This window comes from Nanorana parkeri, unplaced genomic scaffold (assembly GCF_000935625.1).
Source record: "Nanorana parkeri isolate BGI_ZX_2015 unplaced genomic scaffold, ASM93562v1 scaffold15, whole genome shotgun sequence".
NCBI lineage: Eukaryota > Metazoa > Chordata > Amphibia > Anura > Dicroglossidae > Nanorana > Nanorana parkeri.
The window spans coordinates 1996634-2019340 of NW_017306283.1; the positions used below are offsets into that span (position 1 = coordinate 1996634).

Here is a 22707-nt window from a genome sequence, read left to right on the forward strand (position 1 = left end):
CGAGGGGGTGGCCCCACTGCAAGGGTCAAGTGCTCGTCCCAGGCAACCAGAGGGATCTCGGCAATGGCAGCCAGCATCTTTCCCCAACAACAGGGTCCCATTAAATCTGGTATTTGTGTTCCCTCTGCCGCCTATCTGCTGCTGTCATGATGACATATTTGAGGTGCACATATGGTTATGCTCAGCGTCCACTTCCATTATTCATCGCACTGCTCTTGTTATGCAAACTTTAATAATCACATCCTTCTCCGCAGTCCAACCAACCGGCGTACGTGAGATCCCTGTATACATCGAGCTCAGCAGCCTCACCAGAAAAAAAAACAAAAACCAGTGCGCAGATCGCCAAATGCGTTTAACGATAGCGAACGATTTCCTTCTGATTGGGAAGGGGTGGGGGGCATTGAATGCAGTCATTGGGCCTTTTGTAAGTTGTGGGCTTTTTGTTGCAGTTTGCTCTGTTGTGCAATTTCAGCTTTTGTGTTCACATTGTATTCGCTGCTGTTGCCATCTTTACTGTCAAGTAAAAGAAAGAAAGAAAAAAAAAGGATGCTTTTCTTTTCTTCCCATCTCAGCCATTTAATAAAGAAGGAGCGTTTTGTTTTCAGTCATTGTCTGTGCTGGGTTTTGTCCTCCCTCCCCTGTTCCCAGATTTTGCTGTGTACAGTATGTTGTCGAGTGCTTGCTGCCTCCCCGCCCCCTCCCCGAGCCCTTCTCTCTCACTCTGCCTCTCTCCCCTCATTTCCTCATCTGCTTGTGTTTTTTTGTGTCCCCATGGCCAGGATGCCGGATCAAATCTCGGTGTCAGAGTTTATTTCCGAGACTACAGAGGATTACAATTCCCCGACCACGTCCAGCTTCACCACCAGACTGCAGAGCTGCAGGAACTCCATTAACGTGCTGGAAGAGGTAAGCACAATACCCGGGGCACGTACTGTGTTAGGTTGATGGGAGGGGGGCACAGTACTCTGTGGATGCTGTGTGCTTTGAATCAGCTACCTGGTTCCTTCATTGCTTTGCATATTTAGTAAATGAGAAAAAACAAAAATATATATTTTTTTTTGTTACATTTTTTACAACTGTAAATCTAATGATGTGATGAGTAGTTTTGCATACATGAAGGGAGCCCGTGCGCACTGTGTGTCATATTGGGTTAGCAATGTAGCCGGCATTCCACGCTGGCTGATACGAGTCCACTGAATGCATCTTAGCTCTTCAGCGCGCTGGAATGGATACATTCTGAGAATTAATTGTTTATTGCTGGCCGTTGTAGAAGCTGGCCTGTTATCCGGATGCAGAGAGCACATCTTACCCTGGAGGTGAATTAGTTACCATAGGTAGTTTGTACATGGCTTTGAAGTCTCGGATGATCATAATTGCCCTTATGTAATAATAACGTTTTGCCTCCTTGGCTTACTTAGGTTATCTGAGCCTGATCCTTTACCTGGAGGATCAATGTTCCCAGGTCAGCTGAAGTCTGACAGTTGCAGCGCAGTCAGCTGCCTGACATTGGAAGACGCTGTATGTATGTATGCTCAGACATTTGACATGATGGCAACTGTATGACTTCAGGTGAGCTTTCCGGCTGATGTTAGGCAAGCAATACTGTAACTGCGACAGGCTCACAAAGAGGCCACTTACCCTTTCCTACCTCACTGCTGGCTAGCTAGAGAGTGAGATTCTGCAATGTCCCAGGTCAGCTAGGGAGCGACTCCATTAGGGGAAGTAGTTTCGTCATCTAGGTGATTCACATCCCCCGTGGCAGAACTGCCCATGCCACATCTAGGCACTGCCACATCTAGGCCAATCCTCAAGAGGCAGGTGAACATTTCATTTCAACGCAAGTTAAAAAAAATCACAGGGGATGAAACCCATCGACATCAGTGAGCCTGTGCACAGCACTACACCGATATGCTGCATGCTTCATCTTTGATACACTGCCAAGTGACCACATTACCTCTTACAAAATATACCCCGAAGAGATGTATTTCACCATGGGGCGGCACCGGGGAAAACCTCAAGTTGACCGGCGGTTTTATACTGCGGAAAGAAAGGACAGGGTTTTACAGTTTGATTGTACAATACATGTGATTTAAATATTATTTCATTTAATTTGACCAAATCCAGCTTGCTGAGTTGTTGCAATTCAACATGATGTTCCCTGTGACAGTCTATGTCACTAAACTTGGAATAAATCTTAAAAATACATCCAAGAACCTTAACTATTAACAAAAATGTATCTTATTTGTGTATCACTCGGCTGTAGATCCTCCAATCATCTCTGAATTGGTGCTGACACTGTCCTTCCTTCTGTAGGGGGGCTGCTTTTGTTCCCCATGGGCCCTGTGTGTGTTTGTAAAGTAGTCACCACTCCAAGCTCACTCCTGTGATGGACTACAATCTCAATACAAACTAATAAACTAAACATGAGATTGTAGTTCATCCCGGGAGAGGAATTGGTGGATGTGATTTCCCCTCCTCATCTGTCATGCAAATCACATAACAAACACATATTCAAACCACGAAACTGCTTACTACATTATTTAGGAATCATGGGATATGTAGTTGTGTGAGACGTGCCTATATCCGATGATATGACTCAGGACACCACATAGATCCTTCCTCCCACCACCCAGACATGGCTGCACAGGGACAACCTGTGACATCACGGCCACCTAGAAAATGTTTTTCTCTGCAGAGAAGGGAGAATATTTTTTGGGTGCTGTAATTGTAAATGGGGAAGAAAACTTTAGGGAAAAAGATTATTGTAGAGTTCAGCTTTATGTTGGCTGCACAGGTGACCCTCAGCTCAAATGTGGAAAGTGAGAATTAGACTCATTTAATAAGATCAAAGCTAAAGTTTAAAGCTTATCTCAGCAAGGGGAAACTACTCCCACCCCCATACTGTAAGGGTTAACTTAATTTACATCTAGGGGTATTGTTTAAAGGTCTTTTACTTCCCTGATCTCCACTCGCCTCCCTCTCTGCTCCTCTCTGGATTGTGGACAGTCTCTCTGCATCCTCATATACAGGTGAAACTCGAATAATTAGAATATCGTGCAAAGTTCATTTATTTCACTAATGCAACTTAAAAGGTGAAACTAATATATGAGATAGACTCATTACATGCAAAGCAAGATAATTCAAGCCGTGATTTGTCATAATTGTGATGATTATGGCTTACAGCTCATGAAAACCCCAAGAACCCCAAATCCACAACCTCAAAAAAGTAGATTATTACATGCAATCAATAAAACAAGGATTGTACATAGAACAATATCGGACCTCTGAAAAGTACAAGCATGCATATGTACTCAGTACTTGGTTTGGGTCCCTTTTGCAGCAATTACTGCAATTACTTTTGCACTATATTCTAATTCGAGTTTCACCTGTATAATGCAGGACTATGGGGTGGAGGGAGGAGCAAGCTGCAGGCACCAGTCTTGGAGCCTTCAGGGGCATGGATCAGGTAAGTAAGATTGCTATACACAGGTCCCCTTTACAAAAACCAGCAGTTAACCCTTGCAGTGTGGGGGCAGCTCCATTGCAAGGCTTTAACAAAAAAAATTCCTGGAATGTAAAAAAAACGTACCCTTGCAGTGGAGCTACCCCTGCACTGCAAGGGTTAAGTGCTCATTTTGTCTAGGGGGCTCAAATAAAACATCAGCTACTCTCACCTGATCCGTAGTCCCACGGTGGTCAGCACTGAGCTCTCTCCCCCTCCTTGTCGGCTGTAAAAAGTCCCTCTGTTTCCTCACGTGTAATGCAAGTCAATGGATCTGCATAAGGCGTGATCATGTCAGTTGTCCTTGGACCGCCGGAGCCCAGGGGAGGAGAGACTGCAGGGACCAGTCTAGCAGCCTAGTGGAACTGATGATTAGGCAAATATGTTCTTCCTTCTAAGCCCCACAGACAAAGCAAGCAATTAACCCCTCGCAGTGTAGGGGTAACCCCACTTTAACAGTAAATTTTTTAAAGTCCCATAATTCGTTAAAGTGCATCATTCCATATCAGCCAACAACGTATCGGTTTACCCATGTGAGCTCGCTGAATGATATCATCTAGCCGGTTGTCGTGTCTTCCTCCACTCTTCCCTTCTCCTTATTGAATAATCTGGTGTGCTGGAATGAGGTGCTGTTTTGTAATTAACAGGAACCGTAATGGATGCTTTCTGTGAAGTCGTGAGTTAATCAATGGAATGATTCATTGTCTTAGCAATGCAGCCTTGTAATGAGAAATGGTTTTAATTGCAGGTGACGGTTGAGAGATGGTATATGTAATTATTCCTTATGTGCAAGTGTATTGGAGTGCCCGTTGAGGGTGATTGTAGGAAGACGGAATAAATACCAATCCTGTATCCTAGGCAATGAGAGAATGGGAGAGTTTAGAAATATGATTCTTGTGAATTCTAGTATGCCCAGAAAATGGTCATTTTCATTTCATGCTTTAAGCTAACTTCCATGCAAAAATATTCAGCCGGGTATATTGAATACCACACCTGCAGTATATGTACCCATACACATCGCTCCGAAATCCTAGCAATGGGACTCGTCCATCTCATGTTAAAGAATGGCTGCTGAAGTTCTGTTTTCTATGTTTTCGCCCGTACCCCCCCTCCCCTTCCCCTCCAGCCTGCTGATTGGACAGTGAAGGAGCAGCAGCATGTTCACAGTGTTGGACCGTACAGACCAATAGCGCCCTGAATGTCACACAGCGCTGACTATCGTTTTGCTGTGCGGGGGATTATGGGAAGCTGATGCTAAGTTGAATTTGTACATTTTATTTTCGTTCAACCCGCAGACTGGATGAAAAAAATAAAACAGATTCCTCCATCAATGCTCATAAGCCCCTGCTGTTTGATTTCTACCCTGACAGCGGCCGCCGGCAGATTAGCTGCTAGCTTCGTTCAGCCAAGTATTTTCCAACTGGCTCGTTTCATCAGCTGGGCGAACCGTCCGAATTACGAAGCGTGTATAGCCGGCTTTAGATTCAGTAGTAAAAACTGAGATCTTCTGCAGTGCCAAACAGGGCTTTGCTTTGTGATAAAGCAGTGTAAATCTCAGGACTGAATGGATGGATAGGAACAGAAATCCTTTGGCAGGTAAAACTCTTATTTTTCTATTTTATCTTTCTATTTAGCTTTCCGTTGTAAAAGCTCGGCGTCTGGACGTTTGTGCTTTTAGCCTTTTTTTGTTGAAGCACATGTCGTGCAACTGCAAGATGCCAACGAAATTCTAAATAAAGATGTGTCGCTAGACTCCTAATGGTCTTAGGCCGCACTTGCGAAAGGGGCCGGTCACATGATTCTTAGGAATTTCCCTTTGAGACTCTTGCAATCTGCTGCAGGTAGGAGGCATTGTATTTAATGACCGCTGCGACCTGCAGTTGTTTGACGGTTGTTCGCATGTAACCACACATGCTCCGATTAGCTGCGGATAACCGCACTCTGACACTGACGGGGGAATTTATCATAACTGGAGCAAACAGAATCTGGAGCAGTTGCCCATGGCCACCAATCAGCTTCTCTCTTCAGTTTGCTCAGGTAAGATTTGAAAATGAGAGAGAGAAGCTGATTGGCTGCAGTGCAAATCTGCTCTAGATTTTGTCTGCTCCAGTTTTGATAAATTCCCCCCAGAGTGCTTGTGTCCTGGTGCAATTGTCCGCAGTTAGGTGCAGCAAATGGCCTCTGAACAGTGGCAGTTGTCATTGTATAGTACCCCCTGGCCGCAGCAAATCGCATGAGTATCCTGCAGGAATTAACAAGACTCATGTGATTGGTCCCTTTTGTGAGCACAGTGGCGTAGTGGTTGGCACTTCTGTTTTGCAGCACTGGAGGTCCCCAGTTCATACCCTGGTCAGGACACTATCTGTGAGGAGTTTACATGTTCTTTTCTTCCTGTGCTTGCGTGGGTTGCCTCCTGCACTCCAAAGACATGCTGGTAGGTGAATTTGCTCCTGTATGTATCCATGTGAGATAGGGCCCTTAGATTGTAAGCTCCTCGAGGCCAGGGACTGATGTGAATGTGCAGTATGTAAAGCGCTGAGTAAATTGTCGGCGCTATATGAATACCTGTAATAAGTAAGTGTGAACTGGACCTACTGGCTAATTTTCGGATAATCAGTCCCATTTTGGGAGCAACCCAAATGTTCAGCGTTAGGCCTTGTATTCCTAAGGGGCACACAGTAATCCACTTCCCTTGTTCTCCAGTTGCAGCATTACTTGGCACCTCGGAGTCCTTCTGGATTTAGTAGAAGAAGCTGATGTTCAATGTAGTTTAAATCGAAGTAGTTGGTTCATTGAACACTCATGTGTATGTGTTCTTGCTACCCCGGATATCAAAGAATATTTGTGTGGTCTGAAGAATATGTGCCGAGTGCTTTATAGAAATACATTTGTATTTTGTGTGTACTATGTGAGTTTGGATGAAGTGGAAATGTCTATTGGTGGGCATTGGCAGGCATGTATGTAACTACAGGGAATCAGTTTGTGGTCTGGCCTGATGTTCTGGAGAATGCAGCCTATTAATTATGAAGAACAGCAATAAACACGGCGAGGATACGACTCCTGAGACTTCATCTGGTCAATCCTGGAGAAATTTTTATTGCAAGAGGGAATTCACTTTCTCTTTGTGAATTGACAAGTTGCAATCTCACAATATTAGTTATTGATTTCGATCATAAAATGGATTTTTCTGTTGTGACCACAAGGCACCAAATACAATTTAAATGGGTTTTCATTCTATTGAGAAGCGAACCCCTACTTCCAACTTGTCTGTGAAGCAGTACCGAACTAAAGCTGGCCATACACTGCTAAATCGTCCGGAATTCGAGCTGTGGGTGATTCTGCCGGCTCCACGAAAATCGATTTCTCATTTGACTTTTGTCTAAGGAGCTGGATGAACAGTCAATTAGCTGCAGTCACTGTTCAGTACTCTGACAGCAGCGGTTCAGGTACATGAATGTATTTTTAAGATCTAGCTCCTGAGTTTAGTGTCACTTTAAAAGGGGATATTGTGGGGGCATTCCTCAGCTTTGTGCTTTCTGGAAGTCAGAGTTTGGATGCTGTGGGGGTGTGGGTTTCAGGGGCTGTTGAGGTGCATTTGTAAAAGGAAAGGCACTGATTGATTGGCACCTGCATTGGTAGGTTAGTTTTGTTTGTGAGGGATAGTGCCAGGGTTGATTTTTATGTTCCTTGCTATTCATGTTGCTATCCTTGTGCATAGAGGATGATGTAAACTTTTTAACATTTCCTTTTGTCCTGTCACAGCTCTCTAGTAATCCCTAGATAGCAGCTGTGAAAGCTTTGTGTAACAATCAACTTTACCATCAGAGGTCTGTCGTACTTCTGCCTAAATACAGTTACATCATCCCTCCTTTCCTGATTGATTTTTATTGCTTGTGCTGTCAGTCATTTAGGGCTCTCTCTTAATGAATTGCCTGAATTATCTCTTGTAGTTCATAGGTTGAAGCTGTGGTAGTGAACGACTCCGTGTTGATGTGCCAAAAGAACATGCTGAAAGGCAATCAGCCTGGGGGCCCTAAATGAATTCAGCCCTGCTTTAGGGCCTGTTCACACTATAGCATTGTGGTAAACACTTTTTGTACACGCTATGGCACAATGTATGGTGCCACGTGCTAGTTGTGGTGCATTGCATTGCCTTTGATTTTAAATGACACCCTAACTCATCTCCCAGCTGCTCCGTGCTGCAGCGCTGCACAATACATTGCCCTACTTTTTTTATTCCCACAGCAACACAACACATGTTGTGGCACTGCAACACATGCCTGTCCACTGGGAGGACATTGATGTGACATTGAGAATCAATGGCAATGCAGCACATTGAGTATGGGGTTCTGAGCGATGTCCAATAGTATGCACTAAACCAAAGACCCTGTATGCTTAGTGCAATGCTATAGTGTGACTAGGCCCTTGTTGCATAAGTCATTGTTTATGGGGCTAGAGCTACTGTACTTCCTGAGGTACTTGAGATAATCTGACCCACGCATTGGTGGTACACATTGGCTTTTTCTAAATGCTGGTGTAGACAATTCTTTCAGACTGCATGTTGAGGTAATCCAACTGTACTGTCAGCGTTTTATGGAAATAAAAAAATAGTATTATGATTCCGTATCCAGGACATTATTCTCCTTTAATGCTGAATATAACTTGTTTGTTTTTGCTGCAAAAGAACATATTGTGTAACAAAATTCCATTTTCTACGGAAGGTTGCTAAACAGAGTATCATGTTGTTTGCAGCTGTTTTGCATTTTGTTGTAACAGTTTCTCAAGTATGGCCCTGGATCATCCGTGGTGTTTACACCCTGACATGCTTCGCTCATTGTTTCTCACATCTCTCTATGTTGTCGGTAAATCGTTTTGTACTGAAGACCTTCATGGATGTTTTCCTGTTGTTTAAATAGCATACACATATACATTTTATATATTTGTGGACACCTGAATATCCTACCTATATGAGCTTCTTGGACATCTAATTTCAAATCCATGGGCGTTAATATGGAGTACGTCCTCCCTTTGAGTCTATATCTGCCTCTACTCTTCTGTGACTTTCCAGAAGATTTTGGGGTGAGTTTGTGGGAATTTGTGCCTGTTTATCCAAAAAATATTTGTGAGATAAGGAACTGATGTTCGATGAGAAGACCTGGATCATAATTGACATTCCAATTCATCCCAAAGGGGTTGAGGTCAGGGTTCCATGTTTGCCACTTGGTTACTCCACACGAAACCCATCAAACAATGTCTTTATGGAGCCGGAGTTCAGGGTTCTGTACAAGACACTCCAGTTCCTGTACACCAAACCCATAATATAGATCTCTATTATCAAGCCCGTATTGGGTGAAATGTTATACAGGGGCAGTCCTTGGCCGGGCCTCAGTGTTCTATGTCCATGTTTAATAAAGTTGGATGTGTTCTGATGTCATCGGTGTGCAACTTCCTGTTTTCCTACTGAGTTCATTGAACGCGGTTGGGTTGAGATCCAGGTGATTGTTCACACAGGTTTGGAGTCGGCTGCTGCCTACCAGGGTATTTTTTCAACATTAGAGTCTTCTATCACCCCATATGTATTCAATCTTTTCATTGTGCTTTGTTGGGGGTCTGAAGTATCTTTACCATTCTACCACCCTCCTTTCATGTGTGTCAGGTTGCAGTGAGCTCAGGGAGCACACTGGTCTGCATTGTATAGGTTCATATTCATGGTTATGCTGTAAATATGAAACTTCCAACTACCAGGATTAAGCTTAGATAGTTAGCCATAGATTAGATGTCAAAGTGAAAAATGGAGCCGCCCAGCAAGTGGCTTGTATCCTCTGAGTCAGATCAAGCACAGAATTGATGTTTGTCTGGAGTACATTGTACACTTCCAAAGTAGGTATGTGAAGCATATGGGGATATTGTCATTAAATGTTAAAGTGACATTAAAGTAAAAAAATGTTTTCCCTCCCCCCCAATGTTAATGTCAGCACTTACCTTAAATGATGTTTCTTAATCCGATCTTCTTCTTTCCTGTCCTTTTCATCTGTCCCTGCAGCGCTGCGGCGGGTCTCCAATCCAGCGCTGACTCTGAACTTGCTGGCACCTCCTGTCCCACGGTGTCTGCATGCGGGTGCACGCATCCATAGACTTACCTTGTGTCTCTCCACACGTCCCGGCCGAAAATGGGATCTGCGCATGCGCCCGCCCCAAGATGCTTTGCGGCCACCCGAGCTTTTTCACATTTTCGGGCGGGAGCGCGCGGGGAAGACACGGCTAAGTATTAACCCTTTTTAAAGCGGGTTTTTTTGTTTTTACACTTTTTGCATATAGCTACTGCTTGCTGGCACTAGAAATATGCAAAAACACCCGAGGCTTTAATTATCCTTAAACAAGTATTTACATTTTTGAGCTTTGCTCCCATTCCTGGGATCTCTGTGTAATATTTCCTCAAGGTGACTCCTCTGACAAATGCTGCTTACAGTACAAGATGTTAAGGATAAGCCGGATAAAGCTCACAAGGTAAAGATGATCCATGGTTGCAGTGAAGCCGTTTGCTGTCTACCTTTTCCCCATCATTGCACCTACAATATGAGTTAGTCTTGGTGAAGACTGTACGTAACCTTTGGCGTGAAGTAACAGCATTTCCTGACACCTAGGGAAGCCCCTGAAACTTGAACGTTCTATGAAGAATCCGAGTTCTCCTTTGAAAGCGGGCACTCTCTGGTTGGCATTGTTCCATTAAATGTTCGTTTAATGATGGCGAAGGGAGTTGCAGCCACCACCAGACCCCTACTGCATGGTTCCCACTACAATTGTGATGTATCTACAGAGGTTAAAAACAGTCCTACAGGGCGCTTGAACAGAGGTCCTGGCAAAGGAACACAGACAAATGACTGGAAAGCTCTTGGTAGCAGTGATGCTGCCTGGAAATCTCCTGCGCTTGGTCATGTGATGGTCATGTGATCTGTCGGGAGTAGAGGACATTTGTAGCAGTGTCATCATGTACCAGCTCCAACCAGGAAAGATCTTTTGCCTAAACTGCTGAACTATTTCCTTTTCACTATTTTTTTTTTACAGCCTGCGAGTACAATTACAATAGCAAAGGGGCTGTTTTGTAAGTGCAATTATCCTTTAAAGAGAACCTGTTAGTTGTACCTCCTTGTACAGACTGTCAATAGTAGGATTATAGAAAGCACTGCATGGTGCATAATACTGTCTCCGCTGGCATCCCAGGAGTTCCAAAAGTCTGTTTAATGCTCAGTATACAGATACTGGCTGTAGTGCGAATAGAGACTTATTGCCATGTGGGCATATGATCGACCTTCTGCAAAATGTTTATTGGATTGTATAAGTGAAGTCTGACGTGGGACTTTGTATACCACCACATATATATATATATATATAAATAGGGGCTCCTAGGATATGCAGTATAGGTCGTGCTGTGGACCTCCACCATGAAGCGCTTTCTCTAAACCCCTATTCTAGATTGTGCAGTAAATTCTCCAATCAGGTTTACTTGAACGATAAACTATAATGGGTTTGGGTCTAATGGAACCCTCAATATGGAACAAGCCAGTCTTATAACTCATTCCACTTGTGTGTGTAAATTTCAGCTTGGGATACTGAGCTTTGTAAATATACTTTTTAAAGCAAAGCACAGAAGGAGACACAGCAAAGAGCATGGAAATGAGCCTAAAGCTCCACTTGCTGGCTCCGTAGAAGAATGCATATACAGTGGTACCGCAGTTCACAAACGCTTCTGTTCGCAAACAGGAAGTTCGGCTAAATTTTGCTTCCATTCGCAAACTCCGCATCAGGTGACGAACACAACCGCAGCCATCTTCCCCGCTCTGACACGTGGTCGTGGCTTCCTGTAGTCGAGATCGCGGTCTGATCACAATTTGATTCGATACGCGAGCAGAATCGTGGAACGAATTAAGTTCTTGAACCGAGGTACTACTGTATTAATATGCAACATTTCACATTTTTTTAATCCGAAACATAAATGAGATTAAATAAAATATGTACTAATCTGCATCCCATTTGAAGAAGTTATCTGCTTTCAGACAATACGTTTGTGTTCACATGTCCCCTGCTGCTGATTATTGGGGGCTCACTGCTTAGAAAGCCTTTCAATCCATTCTGTGGCATGAAGCACCTAAAGAGTTCAAGTCCTTTTGTGTTTTCCTCATCCTCAGAGACAAAAAGAAATGGGCTCCAAGGCCAGGCTGCTTTGTGCTTTCGGAGTGCTGGCAGCCTCAGAAGTGTTAAAACAGCCCATTGGCAGGGGTTGTGTCCAGGATAACCCCCAAGCCAATCAACTTCGGAGCAGCCTTACACTTTCTGCCTAACAGTGGAAAAGCCTATTCAGTCGCATTGCTATACTTCCTCCATGCAGATAATCTACAGGACGGAACCCGGAAGTCGGCAGCGGCCGGAGGACACAGCGGGGATCGTGGACAAGGTAAGTCCTACGCTGTATTCCCGAGTGTGGCTCGGGGTTACCGCTTTGTTAACCCCGAGCCACACTCGGGAATACCAATGGATACGCGTGGAAAAACGTCCCAAAGAAGCTCCTGTACTTGTTTGGGCGTAGGGCATTTTTCAGCGCGTTTCCACGGGCGGAAATACGCCCAGGTGGGAACCATGCCCATAGGGATTCATGGGATTTCACTTGCTGAGCGTTCTTCAGCGGTTCGATCAGCGGTGAAAAACGCCCAGGTGTGAACCCAGCCTTACTCTGCGCAGGTGTGGTCCGTTTAGTGGTTTGCTGGATGAGTGTGGCTCTCAAAATGAGAAATGCTGTCAGGCGTAAAAAGCAGAAGTGAAGTGATCCAAAATGTTAAAATGGTTTTTTTAAAATCTATAACGGGTACGCCACCTTGGGACTCCAGCTTTTTTGGGGGAACTAAAGGTCCTGTAAGACTTTTCAAGACTCCGACCGCCACAGCTATGACTCCCAGAGGCATGATTGGATTTGTAGCTTCACCACAGCTGTGGTGCTAAGGTTGCCTACCCTTGACCTATAAGATACAAAACAAACAAGTATATATTTTCTGAAAGCAGAGGCCCTGCAGAATAAAAGAGTGGGAGCTGCATTTTTTTTTATATCACATGATATTTGCGCAGATATTTATTAAATCCATATATTTTAGGAAAAAAACACAAATGAATGTTAGTGCGCACATACACAATGTAATGCCCTTTTTTTAGTCAAATATAAAAGATGGCGTTGCATTGAGACAATAGATACCAAACATGTTAAAATCATGTGTGCCTGTGCAATGGCGAAAAACTGTGGTACTCAAAATTGTCCATAGGCAACGCACTAAAGTCCTTTACCGCTCATCGGCTTAGAGTAGAGCGAATTATGGCCCCAGAAATATTGCTGTCATTACGATGTTTGCGGTGATACATAACGTGTGGCGCAATCGTTTATGTACACGTGCAGAGGGGTTGGTTTTCATTTTTTACATTTTTATCTATTTTACCTTTTTTATACTTTTTTTTCACTTAACTTTATTCGTATCACACAGGGGCTAACAAGCCTTTATGTGATAGGACTTGGAGGTGACATGTTCTTATTATGGAGACATCAGGTGTCTGTTAGACCCCTGATGTCTCCCCTGGCCTCCAATACAGGGGATCAAGCTCAGCATTGGGCCCGATCCCCTGTGTAACCGGCATTTCAGCCAAGTTTGTGACAGCTGTAAGCACAACACTTCCTGACTCACTGATCACAGAGCAGACCGGACGTTCCCCGCTCTGCTCCTACTCTCCATCCTGACACTAATTGCCATGGTCCTGCATTCCCCAGAGAAGCCCGGGATTTTAAAAAACCATGGCAGCGGGCTCCTGAGGGGGCGCAGTGTCTGTTGGGTATAACTACTTCAGGACCAGGACATGGATATGTGTCTGTGTGTGTGTGTGTCTGTGTGTGTGTGTCTGTGTGTGTGTGTGTGTCTGTCTGTGTGTGTGTGTGTGTCTGTGTCTGTGTGTGTGTGTGTCTGTGTCTGTCTGTGTGTGTGTGTGTCTGTCTGTGTGTGTGTGTGTGTGTCTGCGTGTGTCTGTCTGTCTGCCTATCTATGGCGGTCCTGAAGTAGTTAAAGTGTATTTTCACTTTTGCAGCCAACCTGAGAACACTTATTTATTTGATATACCTTAATACATGAGGATTTAAGCCCCCGCCAGGTGTGCTTCCAGTAGACTTCTGATTATTATGGAGGAAAGTTTGTTTATTGAGGACAGGCCTCATCTTCTCTGAGGGGGAAGAACTGACTGTAAAATCATCATATCAGAGTGATTCTGTGAAAGGTGAAAGCCGACGAAGCATCACAGACACTCACAGCAATGACTCTCCAAAAGGTTAATGCACAGAGCAGCATCCACAGGATATGTGTGGGTAAGGTACAAGTGTTTTGCAGAGGGCAGCGGTTGGGTAACAGCCTTGTTCTTAATTGAACCGCTATTACTGAACAGGGCTTTCCCTAGTCAGCGGAGATACTGTAGCGTTGTCAAAAATAATTAGCTTGAACTCCAAGCAAAAAAGCTAAATACACACATGAAAGACACATTTACGGGACATGTTCTTGTCCATCCAGTAAGATTGACACAGACACAGATTGACACACAGTTTGGTCCTGTCTGACATGACAGGAGACCTGATTTTTCTCTTCTACAGTTAAGTAACACAGGTCTTCTCCGTCCCATAGCATGTGACTGGACAGTGAAAGGAGAAACAGCAGATTGATGAGCTCATCTCCTTGTCACTCTGCTCTCTCTTCCTATCGGTGTGTTTCATGTTGGCACGTGAGCCCTGCAGCATAACTGATTTGCTCCTTGGGTTTCCTCCCACACTCCAAAGACATGCTGGAAGATTAATTGGCTCCTGTATGTATTTATGTGAGATAGGACCTTAGATTGTAAGCTCCTTGGGGGCTAGGGACTAATGTTAATGTGCACAGTGTAAAGCACTGTGTAAAATGATAATGCTGTATAAATACATTAAATAAATCTAATGGGCTGCCTCACTGGCCATTAGGAATGCTCACGAGGTAAGGTGGCCAAGCTTTGGCACTATGAGTTAGTTCTGGATCTTTGCTTGGCAAAATGGACTGTATTCAGCTGTGTCTGCAGGCCTTGTGAGTTTGTTGCAGGTATGCGCACCTCTATGTGCCTGCATTTTATACCCGCAGTAGGTTTTTTTGTTCTGTCTGGAGACCAAAAAACAAAACGGGACCTTTTGACTTTCAGCTTATTTCAGAGTGAACTTTTAACTTATCTAATTCCTAAAGTCATTCAACAGGAATACTTGTCAAGACGTATATCAAAATAGAGAACAAAAAGCATGTAAAAGAGTTACATTATAAGTCACTTTTAAGTAAATGTTACAATAACTCCAAATCTGTACACTAAAAATACAGCATGGCTTCTCTTTAATGGTTCCTTGCTGGCTCCTAGATTGTGCTGACTAGCTCCTGAATTCTGGGTCAGCTCCATTCTCACTGAGCTTCTCACTTAATGTGACTCAGGGATGACAAGGTCTTGCCTCATAACGTTCACAATGGGCATTGAATTTCTTGGTACAGAATGTAGGCCACGGCATTATGTCCAGGTAAGCAGAAGCTAGCGCTTTATTCTTATCTGCTCCAGGGACGTGAGGTGACACAAAGTGTTTGCGCATTCTTGCAGTCTGTTTGGCATTCATCGCATGAGTTGTCATTGCTGTTTCAGTGTTAAAATGTTCCCAGGCAAAGAATTTCAGAACATTATGAAGCTTAAAGTGACAGTAATACTACCTATTAAAAGGAGTTTGTAGCTCTTTCGCCCTCCCCAGGTTCCTTTTATTCAAATACTGGCCCAGATTCTTTGCTGCAGCACATATACCTTGCCATTGGCTAGTGAGGCCATTCTAAACTTGGTCATACGCTCTGAGAATGGCAAGAAAACCCCTCTTGATTCCCCTATTCACCACTCGGCTATTGTACTCGGGTAGCAGTGAGCAAGCCACGGTCGGAATATGCGATCATTGATTACCACTGATTGCCTGCAGGTACTTTTCAATTGAAAACGTCGGGGGTGGAGAAACACTTTGGTTGAAATTTTGTCTGAATTTGAGTAGGACTTGGCCGAAATTCGAGCAATGTACGGCCAGCTTTAGGCTAGGTTCACACCTCAGAGACACCCGGGACGTGCGATCATGTGCACACGGCGGTTGCCACGCAACCCCATTGATCTCAATGGGATGGCATCCGCGCCGCAATCACTAAAAAAAGGTACAAGTGCGACACACGATGCGCTGCTTTTTTTTTTTTTAACAGTGTTCAATTGCACGGGCGGAATACCGCACGATCCGCCCGGTGCAACCGGGGTACCATTAGAATATCATGGCACCCACAGCACGATCGGCTGAAGTGGACGACTCCTGACCCTGCGGCATTCGTGCACAAAATGGCGCGGTCAACTTCAAATCATTCTGCTGAGAATTGAACTCTCATAAACCCGAGGGATCTCCAGTAGTTATCCCCCTCAGTAGGCGTCCGTATATAACATCCCTCGAGTCTTCACCATTGTCCTCCCACCGTCATTTGTCCAGAGCAGGTTTAAATAATGTAAAACAAATGCGATCTTGCAATCACGTTGACTAATGCAGGAGTTATATTTTCCTCCCACAAACATATAGGAACCATCTGGGATTAGCTCATTACAATGTGGGACTACAAAGTAAGATCAGTGTCTTGTGTTAATTTTAGCTGCTGCTGGGGGCAGGGCAGGTACCAGAACTTAAAATCCCCCTGACTCTAGAGCCCGCTGTTAATTATTTGTAGAAGGGGGAAGTCTGGGCATGTGGATGTGTATCCTGAGCCACGCTTATCGTTCTTTTTGGTGCACGGTGGCCAAGAAAAACAACTCGTGGCTCGCTGTCACACAGCCCAGCAGGCTGACTTGTCAATTTGCAGTTCAGGCAGACAGAATACAGCACAGGAAATGTGTGTCACACGTCACACTCTCCCACACATCTCTTGGCACTTGCTTGATCCAGAGGAATGTGACCATGGAGAAGAGGTACAATATTGCGATTCGCATTAGTCTGCGTGGATGGAGGTTGTCTGTGTTTGATTTTAGAAAAAAAAGAATCGGTTTTATTTTGTAGCCACTTTATGAAAACCTGTGGGGACAAATACAACTACTGACCTGAATGCAGTTCCTCTTGCTATAGAATTTTGTATTCCAGTGCCGCCCAGAGCGCTCCTCATCTTTCTTTGTCCCAGTGCCCCCAATAAATACAATGGACACTGCCGGAGCGACTTGATAGAAGGCCGGGGCATTGTCAGTTGGTGAGGAGAAAGGGGCTTGTGGTCATATAGATAATAACGTTGCAGAGAGTTCCAGTGTGTGAAAAGCGTGTGCTGACAGCTGAGCAGCTTCTGCTCTTACTAGTTATTTTCCCTTACAGATACAGGGGAATAATTTTGCCAGGATCACCCTTAAAGAGGAACTCTAGGCAAGTAAAATCTTAACCCTAGCAGTGGGGCTACCCCCGCACTGCAAGGGTTAAGTGCTCGTGTTGTCTAGCGAGCCAAAATAACAGAATTATACTCACCTGAGCCACGATCCTGGCTGGCTGCTAGACCAGTCCCTTCAGCCGCACTCCCCCTCCGCTTCAGCAATCTAAGGTCCAGTGAGTCAGAAAATCCTATACTGTGTAGCATGGGAAGACACTGAGGGACATTCCATCGCTGGAGCAGAATGATTTGAAATTAAAAACAATCTGTTATTTGCTAAAGACAAACCTGAAGGTAAAAACAAATAAGTAAATGATTAAACTACAACTGGCACCTCCGGGAGTTTGCACATCTCTTCAGTTGTCCTATTGGTTATTGCAATTTGAAATGGCCTATAACTCGCTGGCTATTGCTCCCCATTGTTTACATTCTGTTGCCGACCATGGCATCTAGACGCCGGCCAACAGCAAGATGTAGACAGAGAAATTTGTGAGCAACTAAATAAATTGAGTTGCTAATGAAATTTTGTTGTGTGCACCAAGCAACCGACAATTGTTTAGTGTGCATCAAGCCAGCAGCAAAACAAAATCGAGCATGTATTATGTCCTTGATTTTTTTTTTTTGCCGGTTTCTTGAATGCCGGATAAAGGGGAGTTTACTGTATATTAGCATGTGGACAGAACTCTGATAACATGCCATCTACATATACCCAGTGCCAGGCTAAATAATACAACCTAAAACCTTACTAGGTTTGTGCAGAGGAAAGAGAATATTTGTATCTATTTAATGTAATTCAATCATGTCCAAACATACATTTTTCACTATTATATTATTATTGATATAGCTATATTATGATTTCTATAGCTTTGTCATCTCCTGTGGTGCAGTACAAAGCATTAACTAAGTTATAAAGATGTGGTTATTTCCGGTCATTCCCCCGTAAGTTACTCGCCGTGCAACTGCTCACTGAAGGATACTAATACGTTGTGGCCATTCTCTAACTTTTCAAAGCATGAAAATTTGTGATCTATGTTGCCAGCGGCTCAATTACTCTAAAGATAATACACATCATACCAATAGCCCGGCGCTATTTTGGGAAATGGCCAAAGCCATTCTCGGAGGTGAACTTATTTCCCATAAAACTGCTGCCAAAGAGACGGCCAAAGAAGCTTTTCTTAAAGCTGAAGTTTAATCTGCTTATATTTTGCCTTTCCTTGTTCATCCTCCCCCCTCCCCCCCATCAACATGCTAATGAAATATTGATTTCTGTTTCCGTTACATACCTTTTTGTAGACCCAGCGATGCCATTTCTGGGTTTCTGTCCTTCTATGCTATGCCGATTGTGACCAGTGGAAAGGGACAGCAGGGTGTTGTACATAGATTCCTGAAAAACATCAGAGCCCTGTCTCAGTATTCTGTTCAAGAGGGGGTACTGGGACTTCATCAGACTCCTGGGAGAACCCACAGAGAGTCTGCCAGATCACCCGGATGTTTGTCGCAGTGACTGGTCTGCCACCCTTCTTTATAGTCGCTGGCTTTAACAACATGGCTTTTGTAGCCCAGGTCCTAAAAAATAGGAGCCTATCTGATTATATTATTCCTACACTCTTAAAAGCTAGGAAATCCACCTCTTGGAAGGTGCATTATAGTGCTTGGAAAGCTTTCTTCGCATACTGCGAGACAAAGAAAATTCCAACCCCTGGACATACTCTGTAGGGTGCACCCTGACTTTTCTCCATTCTAGTCTAGTTCAATATTTGACCTTGAGTACTATCAAAGATAAGTCATATTTCTTGGTGAAAGTCTTCTTACAGGGTGTCACTCGCATAGTATCACCAGTACGTCCACTTGTAACCCTGTGGGATCTCAATCTACTGTCAACTCTTCAAGAGCCAACCTTTGAACCTATCGGAGCTATTTGTTTGTCTCTACTTTTACTCACAAGGTAGCCTTCTCATTGCCAATACCTCTGCTTGTCTCAGTTACCGGCCTTGTCTTGCAAAGAAGCTTTCTGGGGCTACACAGAAAAAAGGCTGCGGCCCATGGCCTCTTTTCTCTCTGAGGTGGTTTCTTCACCTTAATAGGGACTTTATATATCTATCCCCCGTTAATCCCAAGAGGATTTCCCCCAATTGTTTGGCAGTGGTGTGAGCTGTTTGAGTTTACCTCCTGGTTACAGCTTCTTGTCGACTGGCTGACTCTTTCATCATTCCTGAGGGTCTCCATAAGGGACTTCCACCTTCTTGTTTCACCATTTCTAGGCTGTTTAGGCAGCTCATCATTCAGGATTCCACCTTTCCCTGCCACTGCTCAGTCCACTAGATCAGAAGATGCTTCTTCAGCTTTCCGGCATCAGTCATCTGTTTAATAGATTTGTAAGGCTGCCTCCTGGTCTTCTGTTCTCATGTTCGCTAAGTTTTACCAGGTGGATGTTCAGGCCTCCTCTGACGGGTTCTAATGTGAGTCTTTCTGCACTTTATGGCCCAGAATGTTTGGTGGTACATTAATCAGTAGCAAGGTGTATCGGTAGAATGAAGAGGCTTTAGTAATACTCTAAGCCAAGCTCTCCAGTGCCACTTAGTCTCCATTCACACCTGGGCGTCAGCGCTTCCACGTCTAAAATGCACGTTTTTATGCACGTCGTTTCCTCTCATGGTTTGCAAATTTTTACGCATGTTAGGCACATATATGCAAAGACGTGTTTTTTCTTGAACAGGTCAAAATGCATTGCTGTGAACGAGGAAATGTGTATGCAAATTCACATAAAAATGTGCAAAAAGCTTGTGCCGGGCGTTTTAATGCGCTTCCGTTGAATTCTATGTGGCCAAACGTGCTGTAATCTGCCCGAAAGAAGCTCATGTACCTTTTCCAGCGCGTAACCAAACTCTCAGGTGTGAACAAGGGCCACAGAAATGAATGGGATTTCCTGTGTTGAGAGTTTTGTCGCACTTAGCTTTGAGCGTTGAAACGCCCAGGTGTGAACAGGGACTTAGAGGGATTGATAAACCTTATCATTTGTGGACTTTCAGCGTATGCAGCCACTGCTGTATGGTGATTGATGTCAGTGGCTAGGACCCGTCAGTATCAGGCAGTTCCCCATTTCCCTGTCAGTGCCATGTGCTAGTGTTTATTCTATGCCAAGTTGTTTGTTGTTGTTTTACCAACAAACCAGGCTGATTCCATCATATGTTATCACATTGCATGTGTGTTTATGGCTCTGTCACTACACAGATTGCATTCAAATATATTGAAAGGATATTCCATAGCTTATCATATTTTTTTTTTTTTGTAAACAATGTTAAAAAAAAATATGTTCTATTTGAATTTTGCATAATTGTGAAAGGATGTCTGGGCTGTAACAGATGCAGGGAAGAATTGTCCTTTGGTCATCCATATTTCTCTGCACAACTGCCCAGTGATTCATGGAATCATTCCCCTGTTGTCTTGGATTAGAGATTGAAGACAAAAATATCCATTGAATAATCAGAGTAAAAATGAGCATTGTTTTATACTTACTACCATTATTCATGTTGTAACTGCACCAGATATAACGCAACCTACGCGAGTCTTTTCCTCCTGACATACCATTCTTTCCTTTATGTAAATCAGTGTGGAGCTGCTATGTCGCAATTCCCAGAGTGATTGGAGAAAGCTGACTTCCTTGTTTTATGTGCCCTAGCTGCCTCTAAATCCCGTAGGACTTCAGGCACATCTTTATTAAAGCAGAACGCATTCCATGTTCTCATAACTGGGCATTAGTTTCACAATTTTATGATAAAAATGTTTTATTATATTTCACTTAAAATAGGTAATATGCACAGAAGATAAAATACTTGCATATACATTTTATTTTATTTTCCCAAGTAATCTTCCAGGACAGCATGGTCCAGATCAGATGCTGTCCTGGAAGATTCCAGGAAACAGAGTTACCAGGTACCTAACTCAGTTTTTCCGAAGTAATCTTCCAGGACCGCATCTGATCTGAACCATGCTGTCCTGGAAGATTCCTGGAAACCGGGTTACCAGGTACCTAACTCAGTTGTTTTTTTTTGTATTTTGTTTGTAAAAGTTCACAAAAATTGTTGCTTAAAGCTAAACCTTTACCCAAATCTTTAAAATAACAACAAAGACACCTTTAGAAATGTTTAGTGATGACAATCTACAAACACATACTTCTAGATAATTGCCGGCATTGTATTCTTTGCATTCCTTATTTCTCTTTTCTTCATCAGTCTTCTGACAGTGGCAGTGTTTACTAAGGGCAGATTACTAGCTCTCCCTTTACTTCCTGGATTTCTGGCACATGTGACCATGCACATCATCTCGGGAGGAAAATGCCGTTCCCTGAGATCTCGTGGGATTACAGATGAGATTTCCCAGCAATGCTCTGCTGATGACAAGGCAATCCCAGTGTGCATTGCTTTGCCAAACTGAAGTCATTTTTCCCTTTCAAAGCAGGAAGTGAATGCTCTGCAAGTGTAAGTATTTCACAATCACAGCATTTTACACCTGATGTGTATGTTATTATTAATCATCATACATAGAGGGATGCATTTTGAATGTGAAGGTCCGCTTTAAAGTGACACTAAACTCAGGACATAAACCTTAAAAATACATTCCAGTACGGCAACTATTAACAACAATGTCTCTTATTATTTGTGTATCACTCGGCTGTAGATCCTCAAATCATCTCTGAATTGGTGCTGACACTGTCCTTCCTTCTGGAGGGTGACTACTTGTGTTCCCCATGTTCCCTGTGTGTGTTGTAAAGTGACCGCTCCAAGCTCACTTCCATGATGAACTACAATCTCAATACAAATGAGTAAACTAAACATGAGATTGTAGTCCATCACGGGAGCAGGCTTAGAGCGTTGACTACTTTACAACACACACAGGGACCATGGGGAACAAAAGTAGCCACCCTCCAGAAGGAAGGACAGTGTCAGCACCAATACAGAGATGATTGGAGGATCTACAGCTGAGTTATACACAAATAAGATACATGTTTGTTAATAGTTAAGGTACTTGAATGCAATTTTAAGATGTAACTTCTGAGTGTAGTGTCACTTTTCATTTTGCTCCTGTAAACGTTGCTAACTTGTGCCTTTGAGGTTTTATGGGGAGTCTGTTAAAGGAGAGCAGGAAGAAAGGAGCCATTCTGGGTAGAAATAAAAAAAAAAAAAAAACAGTTCATAAAGTTTTTTGTTTTTTTTAACCAACCCATGATCGGCCATTGTAATTAAATGGCTAATGGGGGGACCCAATATTCTAAGAGGACATTTATAAATGTCCATGTTTGAAATGCACATGTACACACCAACTGCTCTCACAGTACCTGTAATTTTGCTGTCATTAGATGGTGCCAGGTCACAGGTAAAATCAATAGCACCCATCAGAAGAGCTCTGTGCCTTGTGATTGATTTGACCCAATCACAACGGTCAAAGTGGCTGTCATCAGCTTCCAGCCCTCCTCTTCCTCTCACAACGGCTCTGTCTGTTTGATGATCACATCTATCTGACTTTTTTGAAAGTTTCATTCTAACTGTAATTTTTGGCTCGTGCCTCGTTTATCAAGATTCTTTTGTCTTTTTGCAGGTAACAGGCCACTCAGCCTTCTTGGATTCATATGTGAAAATCCTTGATATTTCCTTCATAGATCAATATGTTAAAGTTCTCCTTTTGATTGGTGTGTTTGCCCTGGAAAGGTTGCAC

At 43.5% G+C, this 22707-nt stretch overlaps 1 protein-coding gene across 8 annotated transcripts in view; it reads left to right on the forward strand.

Moving 5' to 3' along the window:
• The window catches only part of ASAP1 (ArfGAP with SH3 domain, ankyrin repeat and PH domain 1), a 222158-nt gene that overhangs the window by 53170 nt on the left and 146281 nt on the right, over positions 1 to 22707 (forward strand). For 7 of the 8 annotated variants that reach the window (XM_018558673.1, XM_018558708.1, XM_018558717.1 and 4 more), the window contains one exon: positions 780 to 906. In XM_018558673.1, the coding sequence (XP_018414175.1) occupies positions 780 to 906 (127 nt within the window). Of the gene's footprint in view, positions 1 to 413; positions 425 to 779; positions 907 to 22707 lie in introns of those variants that run through there. The other variant, XM_018558698.1, reaches the window with a different exon arrangement.